This window comes from Linepithema humile, chromosome 5, assembly GCF_040581485.1.
Source record: "Linepithema humile isolate Giens D197 chromosome 5, Lhum_UNIL_v1.0, whole genome shotgun sequence".
NCBI lineage: Eukaryota > Metazoa > Arthropoda > Insecta > Hymenoptera > Formicidae > Linepithema > Linepithema humile.
The window spans coordinates 25491862-25514902 of record NC_090132.1 but is presented as its reverse complement, the minus strand read 5'-3'; the positions used below and the strand labels follow the sequence as shown (position 1 = coordinate 25514902).

General features: G+C 41.9%; 1 protein-coding gene across 2 annotated transcripts in view; it reads left to right on the top strand.

Annotated features, from left to right (window-relative positions):
* LOC105675100 (cuticlin-3) overlaps positions 1-23041 on the top strand; it is a 132625-nt gene that overhangs the window by 61975 nt on the left and 47609 nt on the right. The window contains exon 3 of one of the 2 annotated variants that reach the window (XM_067355165.1): positions 9449-10659. The exons of the other annotated variant lie outside the window; for it this stretch is intronic. Within the exon in view, the coding sequence (XP_067211266.1) occupies positions 10625-10659 (35 nt within the window). The 5' untranslated portion in view covers positions 9449-10624. The remainder of the gene's footprint in view (positions 1-9448; positions 10660-23041) is intronic. 2 annotated transcript variants of the gene reach the window in all.

Genomic DNA, 23041 nt, shown 5'->3' with positions numbered 1-23041 from the left:
TATTGATCTATATTATTTTCTCTATCTGCCATTTCTCTATCTGCGTGTATTATCTAGCGGCGCGAGTATTAGTAATGTGTCTATCGGCCCTGAGTGATCTGCTCATCAATCTTATCAAACTATCTGCCCATCAGTATACCGTATTATCCGTTGACGGAGAAATTTTTCTGCAAAAGGACAATGCCGCCCGTATTGCAGGTTTCTCTCGTCGCGGCGCATCACTCGTTTATTCAAAAAAAAAAATTCTTTAAAAGTCGCAGCTTTTGCACGGCAGTTTTGCTGAGATCATTGTTGGAAATGTTATTTGCCAGCCTTTCGTGTCAGTAATGAAATTAGCGGTTTGCAGAAAATAACAAAGAAATCGAGCGAGTCCACCGAACCGTGGCGGCAAATGGCCATGAAAACGTTTAGATACTCCCACGAACCGAGAAGCAGCATCCTTGTTTCTTGTTCCTTATCACGGAAAATATCAACGCTACACTAAAATTAGAAATATTTTGACTATATTAATGGAAACATTACTAATAATAATAATTAAACATTACAATACACGTTATTAAAATTTTACCCTAACAGAAACTTAAACACAATTGTAAAAATGATGACAGAAATTCTAGTCGAGCATCATTTATCTTTCTATCAGCAGGATAAATGATTGATTAATTAGGATGTTGCGCTGTAAAAGACGCCGCCGCTGCAAAAGTACTATATTATCAATATCTTCGCGCATTTCTTCCGATCATTGTGGGCGAAAACTTCTTCGGAAGCGCATCCGGTGAATGACGGGTATTGACGTGTGCGGAAATAATAAAGGAAGATGAGGCCGATGGGCGTATTTCGCAATTTAATTATAAGTTACTTACTAGCGAGTCACGGTCGCCTTTAGTTTTATCCGGCGCGAATGCAATCCGTTAAAAAGAAAATTGTACGGCGGGGCTGCGGCGAGGCCGATAATTATTAAATTAATTTCGTTGCAAGATAGTATCTGACAGACATCCGGCGCGGATTCAGCGGCTCGATAGTCGGTGTTATTGATGCAATTAATTATCGATTGCCTTCAAAATTTATTTTTAATTAAAGTACAATAAATGAAGTATTCTACTTGAAAGGTTCGCACAATGTAAGCTATACTTTTGCATTCTCAGTTTGATCAAAAAACTACTCAATTTATAATCACAGTAATTTTTTTTTTTAGAGAGTTGCAGTAAATATGTTTTAAAAAATAGTTTTTTTCTATTTTTTCTATAAGTATAAATACCGACACATAAATATTTAAAGTTAAATTAAGAAAAATGTTTGAATGTATCGGGGGAAAAAAAAAAAATAATAAGAGATTTTGTTACATGATCTTTAATGTGTGAACTAAATGCAACGCGAAACGTATTTAACGACAAAGTACGGGATGTCGACGAAGGTAGACGCTCGAAAATGTAATTTATAGTTCCGTAAAAGGGATACCCAGTGGGAAAGCACGAACGCCCCGTGATCTTCACGAAGGATCCTTCCTGACGCGATCGAGGATCGCGTGACCGTACACTCCCTCACCCATTACTTTGGTCCATCGTATTCATCGACGCGCTTTTGCGTCGTTCCTCCCTTTTGTACTGCATGTCTTACAAGGTGGCTAAATATAGATAAATATATGGTATAAGAAGAGTAGAAGGCTGCCCTCGTTAAAAAACTGCAGATTGGATCATATCTCACGTTATCCGTCATTCATCTTTCTTCATTTTCTTAAACTTTCTTGCGAATTCTTTTCTAGTCCTTGAAAAAAAAAAAAAACAGTATTTTTATCCGTAATTATTAAAACTTTCTCTAAATCACAAACTTTTTACTTTCCATTCCATTCAATCTTCAATTCCACGCATCTCTTGCTGTACGTAACGGTTATGTACATCTCAATTGTAAGAAGACAATTATGCGGACTCTAATTGAGGAATCTACTTGTTTGAACAAAGCTTTCGTGCATAGGATTTGATTCCTACTTTGCTATCGACTCCGCAAATCGAGAAAAAACTCCACTCTATTGTTCTCGATGCGTTGTTCCGCTTATTCGCTCATTGCGAATGAAATGATCTCAACGATGTAACGGTGTCGAATTCATGTGTGAAGCTCGGTGGATTCTTTCTATTGAGAGGTCGTCTTCCGGGCTTCCTTTAAGCATTGTTGCGTGCACGCACTACAAATACATATATTTGACTGTAAATGAGCATTTCGCGGTAGCGTAAGAAAAAAAAGGATTGAGATTTCCGTCGCTACTTCTCGAAGAGAGTAACAAAGCGTCTTCCGGCGTTGCTTATCTGAAGAATCTACGGAGATGGAGAACTTGGCGTGCCTCGAGGGCAAGTCTAGTTTATGCATAGAGAAGTCGGTTGTGGCTGGACGTGGTTAATGAGCTGTTAAGAGACAGCGGAGGAGCGAGAGCAAGCTCGCCGCCGCAGGTGGATCGGACTTTTAAGGGGCTTTGCTGCCTGCACAGGCCTCTGAGTCGATTCTCCGCCCAATGAATGGCCCAAGTGCAGTAACAACCGCAACGGAAGCAACGACGGACCGATCCTCCGTGTTCCCGTGGATTTCCGAACGTAACCTTCGCGGTGCTCCCATCGATTATCCTCGCCCGCGAGGTATGTACGTTCTTCCAACCGCGCGTTAAAGAACACAGTCGGGCTTCCGAGTCGTGCATCTCGGAATTATCCTTGCGAGAGAGGTTCCGTTCGATTTCACTAAGGCGCGCGGCGCACTTTTTCACCCGGATGTTACTGCGGAACGTGCCGGGTGAGTCGCGAATCGCGCGATAGCTACTACAAGATGAATCCGCTATGTATTACTACGATGTAGTATGCAAAGTGGTGTTTGCATTCGCCTCATTTTAATGGGAATTGAAATGCCCGACTAATTCTCGTGAGAGAAGATTCGATGAACACTCGCGTATTAGTAATTGCAAGTCAAATGGTTGCTCGTGGTCGAATCAGTCTTATTCCAAAAATAGCACAAGAGTTGGAATAATAAATTACAAATTTATTAAAAAATTAGATGTAATACCTTAATAAATCAAAGAGCAACTTGTATTTCCACATATTTCCAGGTCAAAGAAATGTTTTTAAAAGCAAAATTTTATCACAATAAAATAAAATAAAATTTTTCATTTATTACCCCATTTATTATTTATTTATCATTAATTTTATTTATTTTTAATTTATTTAATCCCGTCACGGCGTAAAGTGCTAAGAGCGCATTTGGGTTATATATACTGAACTTTGGTTCTTTGGAAGATTAAGCTTACGGGTCCAACATATACGACCGAGCGTTAAGGATTCTCTCCACGCTTGCGAAAGTTCTTCGAAATTGTTCAAGAGGAAAATCTCGCTTTACTTGGTGCAGTAAGATGAACTTTTACGAGAACGCAACGTGACGCCAACTTTTCTCACGGGTATTCTGAGAGAACTTTTTTCGTATATATATATATATATATATTATGAATAGGCTAGTTCTAAGGCGTTATTAACACATTTAAGTAGATTTTAGAAATTAAAATGTGTTTTAATTCATACGAGATATTAAAGAAAAATAAATAATTTTAGATTTTTCTTCATATTTATCTCAAATATTTTCTCACTCTTGTTTCTTTATATTTAACTTAACATATTAATATCGTATAAAATATATCATTTGTGTGTAAAATATATGATCTGAAATTTACTACGAGGAAGAAGTCAATATAATCTTAGAGATTTTAAGAGAACTTTGATAGCATCTAAATTCGTGCTCTGCTGAATAGAATGTTCTTTATCGTCGCATATATGTATATACTTGAGAATTTCGCAGATGATTACGATAGAACTAATTAAAGTCGCGAGTGGAACGTCAAGACTGAGGCTGGGCGTTGAAAAATATTTTTTAATTGACTCGATTCGCCCGCGAAATGAGATTGAAACAAGGCGCGAAAATCTAAATCCATCTAAACGAGATTGCACAAGTTAGTCGGACGTTAATGCGGCGACCTAGACCGTGGTACTTTTCAAGGTTTCCAGAGAGTCATAACTGTGCGGGAGGCTCGACACGCACGCGCATATATACGATTAACTGGTGCTGTTTAACTGCACGCTGCGCCTCGGCTGATCCGAAAGTTCACACAGAAACTCGAACAATGGGCCGTAAGAAGCCGCGGCGCAGCGCCGGTGCTCCGCAAAGCCGCGCTTCACCAAACTGCATCGTCACCCGAGGCTATCGTGGGTTCCGATCGACCCCCATGCGTATTACGGAACATAATCGCCGCGGCAAGGCTGACTGTCCCGTTTAACCCTCATTCGACATGAAGAAAAAAATAATAACTCGCGGCGCACAAGGGCGTAAATTGGGTTCCCGCCCGAGATTTATCGGAAACCGCGGAGTCGACGATCTCGCGCGCGAGGAGAGACGCCTCTCATCCGGTCTCCGCCTAACACGACCGTGGAAAAGGAAGAAAAAAAAAAACCTGGAGAGATCGCGATGACAATTTTGACTATCGCCGCGTAGAATCGCGCGAATGTTGGAAGGAGTGCGAGGCACCGTTTAACCGGCGCGTTTTTTTCGTAGTTTCGCACGGTAATATTCTTTTCATAATGCATTTGTCGCGCTTAGTATCTGTCACTAGAGACCTAGATTAAAGGATAATGGAAAGCGGATTGCCTGTAAATCACTAACGGCAGATGTAACGGACATGGATCGGTTCGTTCACTTCACCGGAGTAGCAGTATTCTATTGTCATTGCCGAGTTTACGCGGTTTAACGTAAATTCTTTCGGCCGAGCGATCCAGAAAATCGCGGCTTTCTCATCGAATTATTTCAATCGTTACAGTCGAATTGACGCATCGTCTTTTTCGGCCTGTCACAACTTGCGCGAGCAATTAAGTCGCTTATAAAAGCATTACGCGGGTGTGATTTATCGTGTGCGTTCAGATGCGCGATAATTTCTTGATTGCAGCCGAGAGCAACCTGCTGAGATCAAAGTTTAAATCAATTTTTAGCCGTCTCCGAAAAGTCTCGTAATTACGGAACAATGTAGCATTTGTTATCTATCCTTAGCGTTTATTATCTCCTCTCTCTCTCTTTCTTGATTTACGGCGATGCACGCACGTTATCCGATTCGTTTCACGCAACAGATCAGCGCTCTACGAAATTAACTTCCAGCCTCACAAGGAAGTTGGATTCTATCGTAGGCAGATCAGTCGGGAATAAGAATGCGCAATATCGTGGAAAGCAGATTCGAGATTGCAATTTTCTGGAACGCGCGGCGAGCTCCGAAGCGCGCACATCCGCGACGCATCGCTTAACTTCTTTTGCGCGGGCATTCAGAATGTTTCCCAAAGCTGTCGACTTTCGGAGCGGAATGTTAACGAGCGTTGAATCGCGATTAGTTACCGACTATCGAAGGAATCGATGTGGCGACCTAGATGCTCGCCGGCTATTACGAGATAAATATATTGATATTGAATGTATTGAGATTAATTATCTTCAATCATTCTAATATCACGCATATAAAGATGGGAGTGTACGAGAATACGCGGCAAGATCCTTTTATCAGATGATTACCTCGGAGTATTCGGCGAAGTAAACACGGAATCGCGCATCTCTTTACATGTTCTCATGGGTAATTTCTTTTTATGTGGCGTTTACCGTTCGTCTGCGTTTGTTACGACCCTTTGAACGTTTGATTGGAATAATATCTTAAGATCTGCGTACGTAAGATCTAGGATGTAACGGTCTCAAAAATTTGTTCTACAAAAAAGATCTAGATACGTCACGAATCAAAGGTCACAAAAGGAATTGACCATAAATTTCTCACATTAGAGAATAGAATTTCAATCAAAGATCATGAAATCAATCGTGAATATACTTCCACATAAAATATATTGTTTTACTTCTGCCTTACAAACAAAATAATATACTAATTGTAAAGTAAATATATTATTGGATAGACTGTAGGTGTAATTAAAAACCATCGTCGATCAAACCGCGCACCTTCCGACACGCAATTCTGCGTGAACGCAACGAGCCGCGTTCCTCGACTTCATTATCTCTTAATTATCTTTCATTGTGGCGTGTTACTGCATTATGCTAGACCCGGGACGAGATCCCGATCGCCCGCCGCTTAATATAGTTTTAGTCTCGAGTGAGGAGGCAGCAGGCGCTTCAACGTCTTCTTCTTCCCTCCTTCGCGCCGCGCCGTATTCGGCCCGGCGTTGACCCCTGGCCCTCGCGAAATCATCCGTACTGCAATAATTTATCGCCACCATAGCTCGTGTTTCTCTCGGTCGGTAGGTACTTGGGGCATCGCGATCTAGATCGCACAGCGAGGGAGAGAAGCGCCGTTTCTTCGCAGCAGCCCTGGGAATCGAACCCGGAACCTTGACGGCTTCTTCTACCTCTCCGCCCCGCCGCCGCGTCCGGCGTCGGTCCGCGCGAAACGCCGCCACGCAAGGAAATTCCTCCCTGCCGTCAATTTCGTCAATATCGCGGAATACGTTTCCCGTTATGCGAACGCGCGGGAGCCTCTCTCGAAACGGCGGCGCCTTCGCGCATTCAATATTCTTCGCGCGTCTCACCGTTGCACGGTTTTATTGTTTTCGACCGGCCATCATCGTTTAGCGTAATACGTACTTTCGTAAACGCCGTTTTGCGCGGAACACAACATATTTTGCGTATGAAGTATATATTACCGGTCGTGGTGCGCGGTGGCGTAATAATATAAGGCTAAAGTTCCACGATCATGGTTCTAACTTCTGGATTCTAAGTAAATTTTGTTAGCGAGATTTATATTCGCGAATCACTTAAGTGTTTTCGCTGTAGAGAATCGAGATTACAGACCGATCAAAGTGGTTTATTATGCCTTTCTCTCTGCGTATCGTATCGTATCGCTCGCGCGGTGGCTTCTCCGCGCGTTCGCACAGCCACCCCGTACAAGAAGAAGCTCGTTCGCTTGTCTCTGTGCCGTCAATTTCGCAAAGTTCTCTGCATACGCTTCCCGTTATGCGAGTGTACTGCAAGTGTGAGTGAACGTGCGTGTTTCCAGAAACACAGAGATTGCAAGCCTTCACATCGCTGATTGATTTCGTACAATTTCACACTCGAAATAGAATTCATACGCACTTTTTGAAAATTTACTGTTTTTATAGTTTATCCATTTAAATTTAATTATTTAGCTGAACTGGATCTGCCATTGTAATGAAATCAATTTAAATTCCGATATAATGAAGCTATTTTCTTGCAACAATGCACGCTTGGAGGAAAGTAGGGCAAGAATGCCGGAGCAAGCGCGTTTATCATTAAAGATTTACTCAAAGCAGCAAAACGGACTTGGTCTTGAAAGAGCATTCTTTCTTGCGCGCTGCGCCCGCGGAAGCCGCCTATCGCGAAATGCCTGCCGGTACCGGCACTTGGGCAATTTCCCTACGGACGATGTGCGTGATGCCGTTAGCCGAGTGCGAAGCGGAATCTTCGCGGAAACGCTTCACCAAGCGACAGTAGTTCCTGCTGAACAATAGTCCTTTTTACTACAATTGAAAAGAAGTCGCTCGAGAGTCGCTACCCTGCTTCCATCTTCCGCTCCCTCCCGCTTTCCCCCTTTCTCCCTCGTCATCTCGCTCGTCATCCTATTCTTCTCTTTCTCTCTCTCTCTCTCTTTCTCCTTCTCCACTCTATCGCCTGCTGATACGAGCCGGGCGAGAAAAAAAATGATAAACTTCTCTGACGCGCGGCTTCTGCAAAGATTCGCGCAGCGTGTCCGCGTTTATTGTCCGTAGTGAATTAATGACTCCTGTAACTGTAACCAGCCGCAGAAAGTCGCCGATGAGTGATTCGGACGTCCAGCTTTCTTACGCGCCGCTCTTCCGCGCCGCTCTTCCGCGAGCAAGGCGACAATTGCGTTCGCACGCGAAGGACTCGGGTCTTAATCTTTCGTGTGATTTGCGCTAATTAAGCGGCGTAAATCAAGGCCGAGTGAAATTGCTAGCAATAAATTACGATAGATTGGCTGAGAAATATTTATGTTGATAATTATCAAGTAGTATAAACTTGCGTGTAATAACATTAAAAGGTATATTAGTTTCCGCGGCCGAATAATTTTTGATAATATTACACTTATATTTGTTTTCGTATGTTTATAATAACAAGAGATTTTAATAACAATGGAGCCTGAATCTCTTCGAGCATTTAATTGGCGATCGATCCAAGTGCGACGGAAACGCAATGGGAGAGCGAACGGTAAAATTTGTCGACTCGCAACTTCATCGACAGCTGTAAAACGTATCCTAGCCGCGCACATACCTGTCCTGATATATACGAAGCAATAAGAATACCGAGGATGCACCGAGCGGCGCTTGCCGGGTTTTAAGAAATACGTTACTGTTATGCAATAAAGAACGACTTATATCGTTCTGCGTATTGATGCGTGCAACATATGTTGCGGCCGCCGTGAATCGCGGTATTTTCATATCAATATCGAGCGTATCTCTCGACAATTATCATACCAGAGTGAGACGTCGGCGCATACATTATTGCGATATTACTGATATAGCTACCACCTTAACTGTACCGCCTATTACGATTAAATTCGAATCGCACGAGATGGATGAAATAACACCCGACCGTAACGTAGCGTTTTGCGAAATCTGACAACGAGACGTACGTCTTTTATCCACCGTGATGCGTTGTCCGATTTTCACGTTTCTCCGCGACACTCTGCTTCTCTCGTATAATTGCATCGAGAAAGTCATTATCCACGCTAATTTCGCAAAATTGATCATTTATGATACTCACTACTGTCGCGATGAATTACAATACCTCAAATTTTGATGTTGATGAATTTGTCATGCTTTCCAAATTCTTTGTATTTGAAATGATTTGAGAGGGAATAAATTTCAGAACCGAAATATTCCGTTATTCTAAGGAGTGTGCGATCAAGCGATAACACACAGAGAACCGGAGACGCGTTAAGTTGTGAATATATTAACTGATTATTGCACATCTTGTTAGCAAGACGTGCTGAAAATGTAGTACAGCGTCCAATTAAAATATCATCAGAAACCGTAAGATTTCTAATAATGATTGAAATATTTAGCGTAACAAAGAACGACAGACTTAACAAGTACAAGTCAGTCTATTATGCGCCTCCGGTTTGCGCGGAGGTCGTTGGAATTAATTAGCTTGTGTCGAGATTGCGAAAGCTAATTGCAATCACAATTAACTAATTAGAACGACAAACATGAGATCATCCTAAATAATATAATCCAGCCGAGATTATAACATGTTCGCGTATCTCATCCGAAGCTGCCTTTAAACAACAGTTTTGGAGCACACGCTTTGCCGCGCTCCTACATTACATTGTATCACCTATACCATACTTAATGCGGCGCATCAACAATTTCCGTTTAATGGACACTTGCGGAACGTAATGACATAATGATTGCAGATTATTCAATTTCCAGCTCCGTGAAACATCACAAAGACTTTCGCCCAAAGCCAAGCACCTTTGAGCCATTCCGGTGCAGCAGGGGAGGCGCACAAGGGGATGTCAAGGATGCACCGGGCGAAGAGAAGAAGCGCGAAGAAGAAGACGAAGAAGAAGAAGAAGGAGAAGAAGAAGACGAAGACAAAGAAGAAGAGGAAGAATAGTCGCATTCTGGAGTGTCGCGCTCCGATTGGTCGCCCGTGGTGGGCAGCGGATCCTCGGATTGGCCCTAGGCGCGTTTCCCCACCTAGGTGGAAATTCACTTTTTACCGTCGTTATTACAAAACTGACTGGCATCTCCTAGACCATGTCATTACGGTGCAGTGCTCCATACAGTGAGCATCCTCTCTGTGTACCCACCACCATCACCACCGCCACCACCGCCGCCGTCACCATCACCCACCGTCACTTACCTTCTCCGCTACCACCACACACAGTACGTCACCGCCACCTCCACACACCGTAGTCATCACCGTCACCGCGCGGTCACCTCCACACACCGACGCTATCCTACGCTCCGCGTCCTTCTCCGCGATCTTCCCACCTTCCGCGACCGTGGAAGAAGAGCGCGGCGGCCACCACCGACCGGCGCGGCGGTTATCTCGCGGCAGGAGTGTTACGGCCGAGGAACAGTGCGCGCAGACGTTGCTCTATTTCGGCTCTAGGCACACACACCTCTCGCAGCCGGCGTCGCCGTGAGGTTCACGCCGCGCGAAATCACCGTTCGCTCTCTATCCACGGTGAGAGAAGGAAAGAGAGACGGAGAGAGGAAAAGGCAGAGTCTCGGTACTTGATGCGAGACTCGGCCGCGCGCGATCACTACACTGTTCTTCTCCGGTCGTCCGCGTCGCCCTCGGGGAATTGTCGTCGTCGTCTTCGTCGCGCGCGCGGCATGTCCGATTGACTTCCGCAGTGGAAGTGATTACGCGCGCGTTCTACGCGCCGCAAGTGGAGGAGGACTCGATATCCGCGTGCAACAGGCGAGTGGTGAACGGAAACTGCGGCCGTACATCCGTGTATACCTTTCGCTTTCTGCGTGTGTTCTGTGACTCGTGCGATAGAGACCTCGGGTGAGACCTCAATAATAACTGCTCACATCGGACGATCGCGAGGGGTTGACGGAGATCGCAGGGTAGCATGGAGAACGCAAGGATGGACCGGAAGATCACGCTGTGAGTAAAAATTCGTCATGTTACTACATTGAAGCGCAAATTTAAATGCGGATAATTCGAACTGTTTCAATACTGAAATAACACGCTGAGAATTTATTACCGAACGATATCGGAAAATCTCACGAAATCAATTTATTTAGCTCGCATAAATTTCTCTAGTATCGTATCGTCGTATTCTTATGGCAGTATTATGCGACGTTTCAGGATTAGAGTGAACGATTTGCATTATGATGTCTTTCACTGTATTCCTTCTTCTCGTAACATTGAAGACCGAGCCGATATTATAATAATCTTGCAATATTTTTTCACGGAAAATACGTAAATAACGTAATTACAGTCGTCGTGGCCGGTCATTAATTATACCTCCGGGCCGGTGAATTAAAATAATGCGTTTACGAATCCATGTAATTTACCTCGATACGAAATCGTGGCTCGATCTTCGTGGTAGATTATTTTCCGCTATCGCATTAAGTACTGATTACCGACTAATTTACGTGAAGATCAGAAATATTACCCCAAGCGCGCGTTTTTCACGAGCTTGACCGCGATTCGCCGCACTGATATCGAAAAAGCGCGCCGCCGTGCGCGAAGGGAGGCTCCCTCAAAAATGCCTAATCGATTAGTTCAAAGCGGAACGGCAACATGTATCTGGTTAAATCTATTATCCGGTGCTTGTATCCGACCTTCCGAGAAGTTATACACTGCCTTTTTACAACGGCCTAAATAATAATTATCATTTTCTTTCGAAAGAAGCGCGGCAAGAATATCATCTTCCCGTTATGGACGTAAATCGGTGTTACTGTTGCCGCGCTTTTACGACGTCGCGAGTAGTAGAGAGTGTCATCAATCGGGCGCGCGCCAAATTTCTTTTCTCCACGGGACTGGATCTCATCTTGGATCCACGATATGTATAAATTTTTTGGAAAACAGAAATCCGTAGAAAAAAAGCCAAAAGAAAGATAAGACAAGATAAAAATATTCATATTATATGTGTTCATTTTATCGCATAATGAAAATAAATGACAAAAATTTTTAAATTCAGCTTCTTTTGACACGAATGTCATAGAATCAGTTTAACGTGAATTTGTTATATGACATTGATCAGCTACGATTGTGGGAAAAAGTATAGTACACATTTCTTTCAACTTATTTAAATTCATCAAAAACTTATATCGCGCTTGTATGTAGTAATAGTATAATTATAAAACATAACAGCATTAATGTAGAACCTGTTTTAGAGTAGCATAGGTATTATTTGCTGCGTATATTCCACAGCAGCATATTCCACAATTACTGATCGTCATGTATTACCACTTATCGGCAATCTTGTGAATTATTAATTATTGGTTATCTTGCCTCGTCCGCACATTGCCCCAGTTTCTTTCAAGTTTATTTCTCGACCATCTTTACTATGCTTTCTCACTGACATCAGCGAATAATGATAACGATAAACGTTTATCTCAGCTCGTTATATAACATGGATAAGTTACGACTGTGGATGTTGAAAGGAAATAGCTCACATTTTTTAGATTCATTAAATATATGGATACCGTACATCGCACATGATTTAATGAAATCAATTTTTCATTATATACTTCATCTTTTTTTCTTTGAACAATAAATTGCAGATTATAATTGAAAATCAAACTTAAAATTCCGCACGACATTCTAGTCAATTGGGTTTTCACGAATATTGCAATTTTTGCAAAATAATATATTTACATAAAACGATATTCAATTTCCTAAAAATAGTAATCTAAGAGAAGAATAAAAATATTCACAATATTTTAAACTTTCATAAAATATTCAAACCTTAAATTGTTAGTCTAAATAACACGAAAGATCTATCGATCTACTTCTTCTGAAATATCGATAAAGCTCTCTTGAGACCCGATGTAGCAAATACAAGATCGAACATAAACGCTCGTCATTTGAGATTAGCGAAAAAGAGGCTTCGAAGACGAGGTTGTTCTCGATCTCGCGGGAGATCGTCGCCGATGGATCGTTCACCGCGATCGCGTACCATTGCAGAACCAACCAATCAAACGGGACATTAACCACACAGTGCTCGGAAGGATCGTGCACTGGTTTGCATGCACCGAGAAAGGAAGTGATCACTGACGATCTAGCCACTCCGACAGATGCTGAGATGCGTATATGTGCGTGCATTTGCTCATGCACACACGCGCCGTACAATACCTGGATGCAACGGAATTGCGTTTAGATCTGTAGTGCCTCCAATTAACCGCAGATATATCATTCAGAAAGCCTCGTCTTGTGACTTTTGTCGCGATTTATTCCGCTTTTGTATCCTTCGAGCACGTACAACGTTGATTTATTTGTTCTAATATCCTTCTTAATTTTGAGACATTTAATTTGTGTGAAAAAGTGTTAATTTTTTTATTAAAAATCAATGATTTTGGTGATAGGTCCTTTTGAAATTGCAAACTGCGAAAAAGTTACACAGAATACGATACAGCATTTGAGAAAATGCTTCAACATATGAAATCGTAAACTTATATTAGCGATATATTGACCGTACGTTATGATATGTAAACGACGTATATAGCGTGACATATATACACGTGTAAGAATATTTGCACAAAGAAATACCGGATCGTGACATGTGGTTAATTTACAGCTAGTTCTGAAGCTTGTATTCCTTCAGGCCCCAGATCTTCTATATATAAGTGACGTTATTGTCAATACGCTCTGGATCATAATCCCGGAAACGCTCCAGTTTCCTCGATCGTGAGTTGAAATCAATGTAATCTTTTGCTGACCAACTTTGCTTGACCTTTCCGAAGGCACATTCGATGATAATCGACATTATACTAATTTTTAGAAGAATGGAAATAATTTAGATTTTTTTTTTTAATTAATTGGAAAACTCAAAAGATTTACAGTTATTATCGTAAGAGCTGAAAATGATAGAAAATATTTTGGCGACCGATAATTCATGCGAGAAATGCGGGAAAGCGACAAATCGTTCGTTACGCGCCGCGTATTCTTCCGGGGCGTCGCCGTCGAGAAGCGAACGATCTCATTTAATCGTGCGATTAAATGCGGCTGACACATCTTAATCTCGTTTTTACGAGCATCCATCGCAATGCGCGCTGACTTTTCAACTTGTCGGCTTATCGGGATGATGGAAGCGTCTAAAGCGGAAGCTTTTCACGGGTGACTCGACAGGAATGTCGTCTCCGCGCTTTATGATCTCTTCCATCGTGACGAACGTCGCGACTTATATCCACACTTGAGCTTTGATTTCTCGGATCGACGCCCACGGATTCGACCGGAGTGCTCTGATTTAAATCTCAACGAAGCGTGGAACCGCGCGAAAATTACGCAACTTTTACGAACGCGTCGCGCGCTCGCCGTGAGAAAAGCTCGCGTGACCGGTCGATAACTAGCTTTCGTTCGAAGCACCGAATTAACGTGACTCTTCTCTCGCCGCTGCCACGCCCGTCTCATTATCCATTAGCGGCATAATGGAACGGATAACTCGGCTAATCACTGACTGCGGCGGTAACGATACTTAACGTATCATGGTAGGTTTAATTACGGGTTAATTGACTCTCCGCGTGCGATCGATGCGCAAAAGTACACGCATGTGCGAATGATTTATCTATTTCCGCTCGAATGTTAACTCGCATCGCGCGCAAAGAAGGTTGTATCTTTACCGTTATATAGAAGAGTTATAATTATTGGAAGAATAGTCGTTGTATAGCACTTATATTAGTTCCTTATTCTGCGGATATTGTATCCGCATGATCATAAGCTTCTGATCATAGGCTTACGTTCAAAATGTATACATTATTACGATGGTTATTTTTCATACATATTGCGACATGATGATGTTCCAAAAAAAAAAAAAAATAAAATTACGGATAATAATTACGTTGGAAGGGAAATATTATCCTCGTCCTTGAAATATAATCGATCGTGACCGAACTTGAAGGTTGGCGCTCGTAAACTGATGTTAATAATGCAGCAGTAAACAATGACTATATCGATATACATTCCGCGCTATGCCACGCCGTAACATTTATATATCTTTTATTCACGAATCACGTAGCATGCTACGCCGGCGTTGCAGCGCTGTTTCGTGATGCGTAAAATTCAGAGAAAAATCCTCGATCTTTCATGACACCGCTTTCGTCCGCCGTCTTTTTCTGCCTTTCCCTTCGCTTCTTCGGTTGCGGTCTGATTCTCGCGTTCCAGGCGATTAGCCTGTGGCCCATCAAGGGCGCGGATAGTCGTTCCTCACCAGCTTAGATGAAAAACTGTGCTTGTAAGTTACTAGCTAGTCCGATCGCCTCTTACCACAGAAATATTTTCAGTGGTTTTCTTCGAAGAGATTCTTCTACCCGAGTAGAAATATACCCGACGTACTATAAGGCCCTGATATGGTTTTCTTCGGGTTTAACCTAGTAGGATTGGCCCGAATAGAGCATAAACGGAACCGAATAAACTTTTATTACTAGTTAACGAGGTCCTTTTGATCGGGATTTAATAAGGTCTTTCTCAGAAATGCCTTAATGTTTCCGAGTAAAAATAATAATACTCCGGTTAGGAACTGTTATTAATATTACTACTCGTATTAATATTTCTACTCGGGTACGCGTCGCTTAATTTATACGATCGTCATAGCTTATACACACATACTTTGTTTAGAAATTAATCGTGTAATATTCAACAATTATTCAATTAAAGCATACATATGCCGGATAGCTTGCATAAAATCAGTCATTTATTTGTCTTTTGTCTTTAAAGTATAATTTCAATTTTTTTTAAATAAATATTTTAAAATAAATATTTTAAAATAAATATTTATCGATTTTTAATTTTTACATAGCTACGATTCAATTAATTATAGTAAATTTATTTCAAGCACTCTATCTTTTATTAGATTTCATTAACGAGTTTATGAAATTTGACTAACTAATTATGGAATAATGAAAAATATATTAATTTCTTATTTTTTATTGTGATTATCTGTGTGTTCACTATTTGAAGTTTTGCCATCAAATCAAACTAATCTACAATAGATACGCGTAGTACTGCAAGTAGAGCGGTAAAAAGAGCGTAAAAAGAGCGTAAAACAGCGAGTTTCAATCGATCTGTGGTCATCACGGAAATATTCCGATGTAATTGTGGTCTCGACAGCGATATTTTGCGTTACAATTGTATGGCAGTTGCTCTAAAGCAAACACAATTATATAAGCTTCGAATAAAAACAATTAATTTGATGTTAAGATATTTTTTCAGGCAATTACTTGCGTTAACGATTCGAGAGAAATTTTTTAAATTACTGATTACGAGATTATTGTGTTTTTCTAAAATCACGTATCGGTTTATAGTTAAAACAGGCGCTTCATATATGGCCGTTCGAAGCCGAGCGCAACAAGCGCGAATATAATAAAGTGGATGCAATGAATCTTGAGTAGTCAGGTGGACGTAAATTGATATTCATAACCGACGTAGGAGCGATTACCGAACGTGACCGGTCGAAAGCATATTGCGCGTTCTTACGACCGTGGCCGTGGCAGGCGGTCCAGAAAACTGATCGCGTAACTCGATTTCTGACTGACCACCGAGCTAAGATAAATTTATTGGCCATTTAAATTCTCGTTTAAGCATCGCTGCTATTCACTCACGAGTAACACGATTATCACGACTTATTCTTATCAGCTGATCTTTGTATCTATTCGTTCTAAATCTGTAACTTTGTCCATTGAACACATTGCGATTTAATAAGTGATCTATATTTTTTAAATAAGAGCATATAAGAATCTTGAAATTTAGTTTATGACTCGATAATGTTTCTATTGCTTTTAAATTCTGATTTTGAATTGTCATCTAACGGGTTTATTTGCTCCACATCAATCAATCGAGTGCATCGATTGTATGTAAAGTCCGCAATATGACATTGCAGCATCGCGATAAGGTATTATTCAATAATAATTTATAAATTTATAATCACGCGTTACAAAGTATATTAAAAGCATGAAGAGGACGACCGCCTGCGGAGAGATTCCGCTTCTCGGTGAACGGCGACTCGCAATAATTACAGACCGCCATTGTACGATCGCTTTCAGCGAGGAATATACTTGAATTTTATTCGCAATAGTACCGCAAGTTTCACGGGTTTCCCGGCAATCGTCGAGTTTCGACTTGAAGTCACGAACTTCCACGCGAGTCAATTACGGTGTTCAACTAGCCGAGGTACCGGGTGTTCCGTTAAATCGTGAGCAAGTGACAAAATTCATGATGGCGGTTAGATAGAGAGGAATATCGGCGTGCTGACCTCTTTTTCTTCTCGAAGGAGTGCAATTTATGAGAAGTATATATACGTAATATGTAGCAGAACTCAATTCTATTCATTGTAATGAGATATGAACTTTGTGAAAGTTCATGAACTCTTGTGAGCGACGACGTTGCAAGAATACGCTACTTTTCGCGCGCTTGTTTCATATTTGCAGGAAGTTCACGAACTATGCGGAAGAATTATCGAAGTAAACCTGCTAAAGTGAACTTATAATATGAGAACGCCGAGATTTCCGGTCTTTAATTTTGATTGCGCAAGAGATATAGATACACTTAAAAGTAATGAAACGAGCATATGAGATAAAACCTCGAGAATTTCTCGCATATTATGCGATTTGGATGTTCTTTTTTCGGATTTACACTCTCGCGTGCATTCTCGTTTGAAATTTTGCACTCGATTAAACCAGCTTAATTAAGATGCACGAAAACACCGTTATTATTATCATTCAGCAAATAAAAGAGATGCATTTTTGTCGGAACATGTAAAAAAATGCTAATTAAATCATCCTTATCTTTACACGTGTAATAGAAGCATTTTTTCTCTCACGAAACGCGGTAATAAAAATCCCTGCGAGGATGCGCAGCACAGCGGGCTCGCGAGTGGTTACGACAAAGCGAGTCCGATTATGTCACGCTAACGTAACAGGCGAATCCGCCGTAAACGGACGAAACTTCATAATTAAGCGTGTTGCCGCTTCCGACGAGAGAGTTGCACGTGCATCCCATAAGCGACGATAATGACGGCGATTTTCTGCGATCTGATAAATGTTTAATTGCATTACGCGGTAGAGCGTTACGTCCCGAAGAGTCCGCGACTCTTTTCATCCGCGCTTTCTTCGCCGTGCATGGCAGTCAATGACTCGCGATGATGCCGATAGAGCGACTTAAAGGATAATCATCGAAACGTGTTATTTAGCTAGCTGTACTCGCGAATTACGTCGGGATAATTTGATAACCGGGTTCCGCCGAGACTCCTGTACAGAGAATCGGCTTTTACACCTTGTCACGCGAATGGAGCAGTCATTACGTGTGCAACAGGTGTTAGATTCGATCCATATACCGCGATCTGTCATGTGATAGTTTGTCTTGCATATAATTACGCTCTAATAATATACCACTAATTTTAATAATATATCAAATCTTTTTTTTTTCAAATTAAACATGTAGTTTTAGTGGAACAAAAATTGTTTAGAATATAATTTATTCCGTGGCGATTACAAATTCAAATTGATACTGTCAGTGTAATCTCTAAAAAAGAAAAGACTATAATACTCGATCTAAATATAACTCCATCTACCGTTACTAAATTACTGCTTCCACTCTGCTCTATCGTGGAATTAATGATTCGTGAAACCACGACGATGCCCGATAATTGCAAAGTCCCGCGAAGATCCGTGCGATCGATCGGTGACGAAAGCGAGCGAGACGTAACCCGAAGAGGTGATTTACGTCACGACCTTTCTCTCGGCCGAATCGCACGGATAGATCCCGCCGACTTTCTTCACTCTCGTGACGGGGCGAGGGTTTCCGTGCGGAATGAGGGAGCGGCGTAGCCGTGAGGTAGAGGACAACGACATTGACTGTCGTGACCATGACTCGACGCCGTTGCAATTACGATCGAGTCTTCAGTCAGCCGGCCAGTCACCCTTCTCTCTTTCTCCGTTTTCTCCCTTTTCCTGCTTTTCTTTTCTGCTCTTCCTTTTTTTCCTACGTTGCGTCCACGCGCGACACGGCGCCGAACGACGAATGAGCGCGCGCGGCGTGATCACGAAGAGCACGAAGATATGACGATGAAGAGCACGAAGATGACGGGCGGGTCGGACGGACAGAGGGCGGGCGAGATTGACCTTCGCGGTAGGACTGACCTTCAGCAATGATGGTATCAGGCGAGTCAATCGGGAACATGAAATGTCAGTACGTATCGGGATGATATTCGAACCATCATAACGGTTATTGGCATTTTTCCTTTCGACGATTTATGGCAGATCTTTATCTTGCGGCAGTTCACAGTGAGGGGATATTTCATTAGTCATATTACTCGGCGGAGAGTAATCTGATTGTGATAATCTTAAAAACGCAGACTCGAGAACTGATTTTGGTTGCCCTTTTCACTTTAAATTCAGTCTTGTATGAAAAATAAAATTTTTGTTTGCTTCAGAATGTCTTTCTGTCACTAGTATTTCTTTCAAAAATTGTATTATTTTTTAATCTGTAATTAATGATTAATGATAGCGATTGTCATATAAAATAATATGCATGAAAAGTATTTGCTAAATTAAAATGAGCACTGTAACTATTTCGTACGAAAAAAAAAAAAAAAGACAGAAAGATTCACGCGTGAAAATTCTACCAAGAGTCGGAAATTTTCAATCACACCGCCACGTCAATCATCGTTAGAAATAACACGCTGTTCGAAAATGCACCGCAGTCGGAAGCAACATTCGCAGCGACACGGCCGGTGACCCCGCGTTATCGTTTCGATCTCCGCTTTCGCCTTCGCAGTTTCTCGCAATATCCGACAGACGATCGGCCCTTCGGCTTCATCGTCTATACGGGCGAAGAAGTCGAGAGTCATCCGCGGATTCCGCGCCTGTAATCACGAGTATTCACTAGCGTCATAATTTTGAAATAGCCGGGGAAGAGAGGGACAGAGAAGGAAGGAGGGAAGAGGATGGAAAAAGCATGGAAAAAAAGTGAAAGATGCAAGCAGCGGCGATGTAGGAGCGCGCGCCTGCGCGCGCAAAGAGGGCAACGAAATTACTTTCAGGACTGCTTCCTGACTTTACCCGGCAGTTTGGCATACCTTTAGAAATCGGCAGTAACCGACTGGCATAATAGGGAAATAGTTTCTCCCTCTTACAGCCTCCCTCGCTCATAGAAATACACCCGATAGAACGAACAAGGCGCACCGACACATAAAACGTCGCGCGTAAAACTCGCAGGATCCTGAGTGATCCTCCGCGCTCAGGATTCCGCGTTGGCTTCCGCTTCCGCCGCTGCGGCTCTTAATGTTACAGCGACTATGAGCGTATGCTAATTTTTCTAAGACCGTATCTGGATGACTGGCGTAGATAAGTAATTGTAATGAAGTTTTTGAAGCAACAAAAAACTCGCGTTACAAGTTAATATAATACGAAGGTATTACATAAAAGCAAATTGGGTTTTTTCTTCAATTTAACTTCATTTCATAAATAATTCCATAAAGAACCTACAGAAAAGTGGAGTATGAAAGGAAGCGATACGAAGAAAGTGGAACAAAAACGAATTTATTATTTTTCGTTAAACGCTTTCTTGTGCAATTAAAATGTTGTAATTTTCTATTTGAACATTGCACATAAGGAAGTCCAATATGTACTTTATATACTTATCAGAAATTTATTATCTCATCAAACTGAAGCAAATAATATAGATGACATCGCACGAGAAAAAAGGGAAGAGGGATCACTAGTGCGCGAATGAGAAAAGAAAAGTTCAACTCGATAAAACGTTAGCAATTTTCGCATCAAAATCGGGCAGCATGTAATTGAATGCGCAATTCCGCTTAGCACGACTCCGAACGATAAAACGCCCCCCGGGAAGCGATTAACTTTAAAACGATTCTTTCGTAGGTGACTGACATTTCGAAGCTCGCAAAAAAACAATCAGCTGCGCAGGCGGCAACGAAGTTACAGGGTTGTATAAGTCGTATTACAGAGCGCTGCGCCGCGATAATGATGAGTGGTGACACTCTAATGCGAGAATACAGCGATGGCATTCTCCCATGAAACATTGTCGCGATTATTGCTGTAATTACTTCGGTACCGTTCAGGGTTTTCGTATTAACGCTTTAACTGTGGCACTTCTCTATAATCATCCTTACATTTTGCGTAGCATCGAGTTTACGTCTTATGTAAGCTGTCTAAAAATAAAATACAAATTTTTGTGTCTTAGTGAAAGAATATTAATATGTAAATGATACCAATTAATTATTTAACACATTCCTTGTTGACAAAAGCGGACTTTTATGATTAAATAGTATATACGGTTGTGAATGAGCGATTAAAGATAATTTTAGATTAAAACCAGTTTTAAAATAAAGATGCAAAAGGATATGTATGAGCGTATCCTTTCGTATCTGATACATTGCTAGATCGCATTGCATTGGTAGGCTAACATAGATTGATGACACGATCATATCTCTGCGATAGCTTTATCTGTACAATCCAAGCGTAATCTTGATTCATGACGAACTAAAAGTTCTTCCAATGACTAATTAGCATTAAGACATCTTAAATAAAAGTTGAAATAGATCTCAGATCAGCGGCTTTATTTGTGACGCTGACGACTTTATAGATCTGATCTGAAACTTCTGCCAATCAGACAGAACTCGTCGCCGGTGTTTTGCAATTCTATCCTTGAAGGCAAACCTTTTTTCTCCAATGAAGGACTCGCGTTAAGAGGGAGATTGTTTTCTTATCCGCACATACGCTTCTGACTTCGAGCGGTATAAATGTACTTATTCGAATGTAAGTTCGTAAATCAATGCTAAACGAATGCAAACATTTTCCAAATAATTCTTATTGAGATCATATCCCTTCGCGGTGTTTTACAAGCCTCTCCTCTCTTTCTCTCTCTGAACAATAAACTATCGTTCGACACGGGGTGTGCAAGTTGTTACCTTTTGATACGCTTTTCGATAGCGTTGTAGATGCTTCGAGAGGGGTGCGAGCGCTCGTTAAATCAGCCAAGCTGACTTTTATAGCGGCAGTTTCTTCGAGACCGGAAGACTCTCTCTCTCCCTATGCAACGCAGTCTTCTTCGGTTACTTTATCCCTTCGCGTATCTGCGCATCTACCGCGGCCAGGCCGATATGGTCTCTTTTACGAGATCGCCCCTCGCAGCTTCTAAGCCTCGCGGAAGGCGCCTTCTTCTTCTTTCTCTTCTGTGTTTTAACGGCAAGATGTTCCGCACGGACCGATGGAAAGCCGGATCGTTAAAGGCACAAACGATCGATGATCGTTTCTGCCATTATATTTTCCACCGAGTAATTTTACGCCGCCCGTTGTGTCAGCGAACCTGCGAATAAATCGCTTTATCCTTTCGCTATCGCCACTGATACGGAGAGCTCTTTAGCCTTCAGGGCTAAGAAACAAGATAAATCCTATTTCTTGAAAGATTAATTAGATTAATCGAGAGATGAGCGACGGTGGATAATTATTTCTTAGTCGCCATTTTATAAATTATCACAAAAATAAAATACGAAGAATATCGTTAATTGAAACCGGCGCTGGATATTATTCGCGCGCACAGCAACCCGTCTAAATGTTTCTACAGCCTGTGCGCCCACACGAGAAGCGAGCACTATAAACTTAGATTCTATGTATCACAGCAGGAAGAGTAAAATACACGTCCAACGATGACTTCAACATATTACGCAACATTATTATATTGTGCTCCACTATGCAACGATGCCTTTGTAGTAGTACGGAAGCGCGTGAACACGCGAATAGCCCCGCGGCCGGCGCAGCGGAGCATCAAACCCTTCTTCCTCGTAAAGAAGCACGAACAAATTGCATTAACTGAAACGCTCGTTCCGCGTTCGCTTTGATTCTCTCCTTCTCTCTTGTCCCGTCCCGGCTCTTAAATGTCGATCGGCGCAACGTTTTTAGCGCTAATCGCGGTGGACGGCTGGGAACGATTACGATGGGGCTCCAGCCGTCGTTGTTGTATTCGGTCGTTGCATCTTCATTCGCGGATAATTCCGCGTATAGCTCGCCCCGGGACACTTCAATCTTCCTCCGAAGCGGTGCAGCCTGGGTAACCATAGATCCCGCCGGTGAATTGATCGTTATGCCTCGCGCACGACTTACATAACTCGCACGAGTCGCAGGTTTAGGCACGAGCGATTCTTATGAGTATTAATATGAGAATCGTTATCGTCGTAGGAATTATTTATATTCTTACAAGTGCACTGACGATTTCGGTTGAACACGAGATGTGTAACATTGTTAATATTTTCGTGATAGACTTATCTGAATTAGAAGAAAAGCGAGACAGCTGAAAAATATAATAA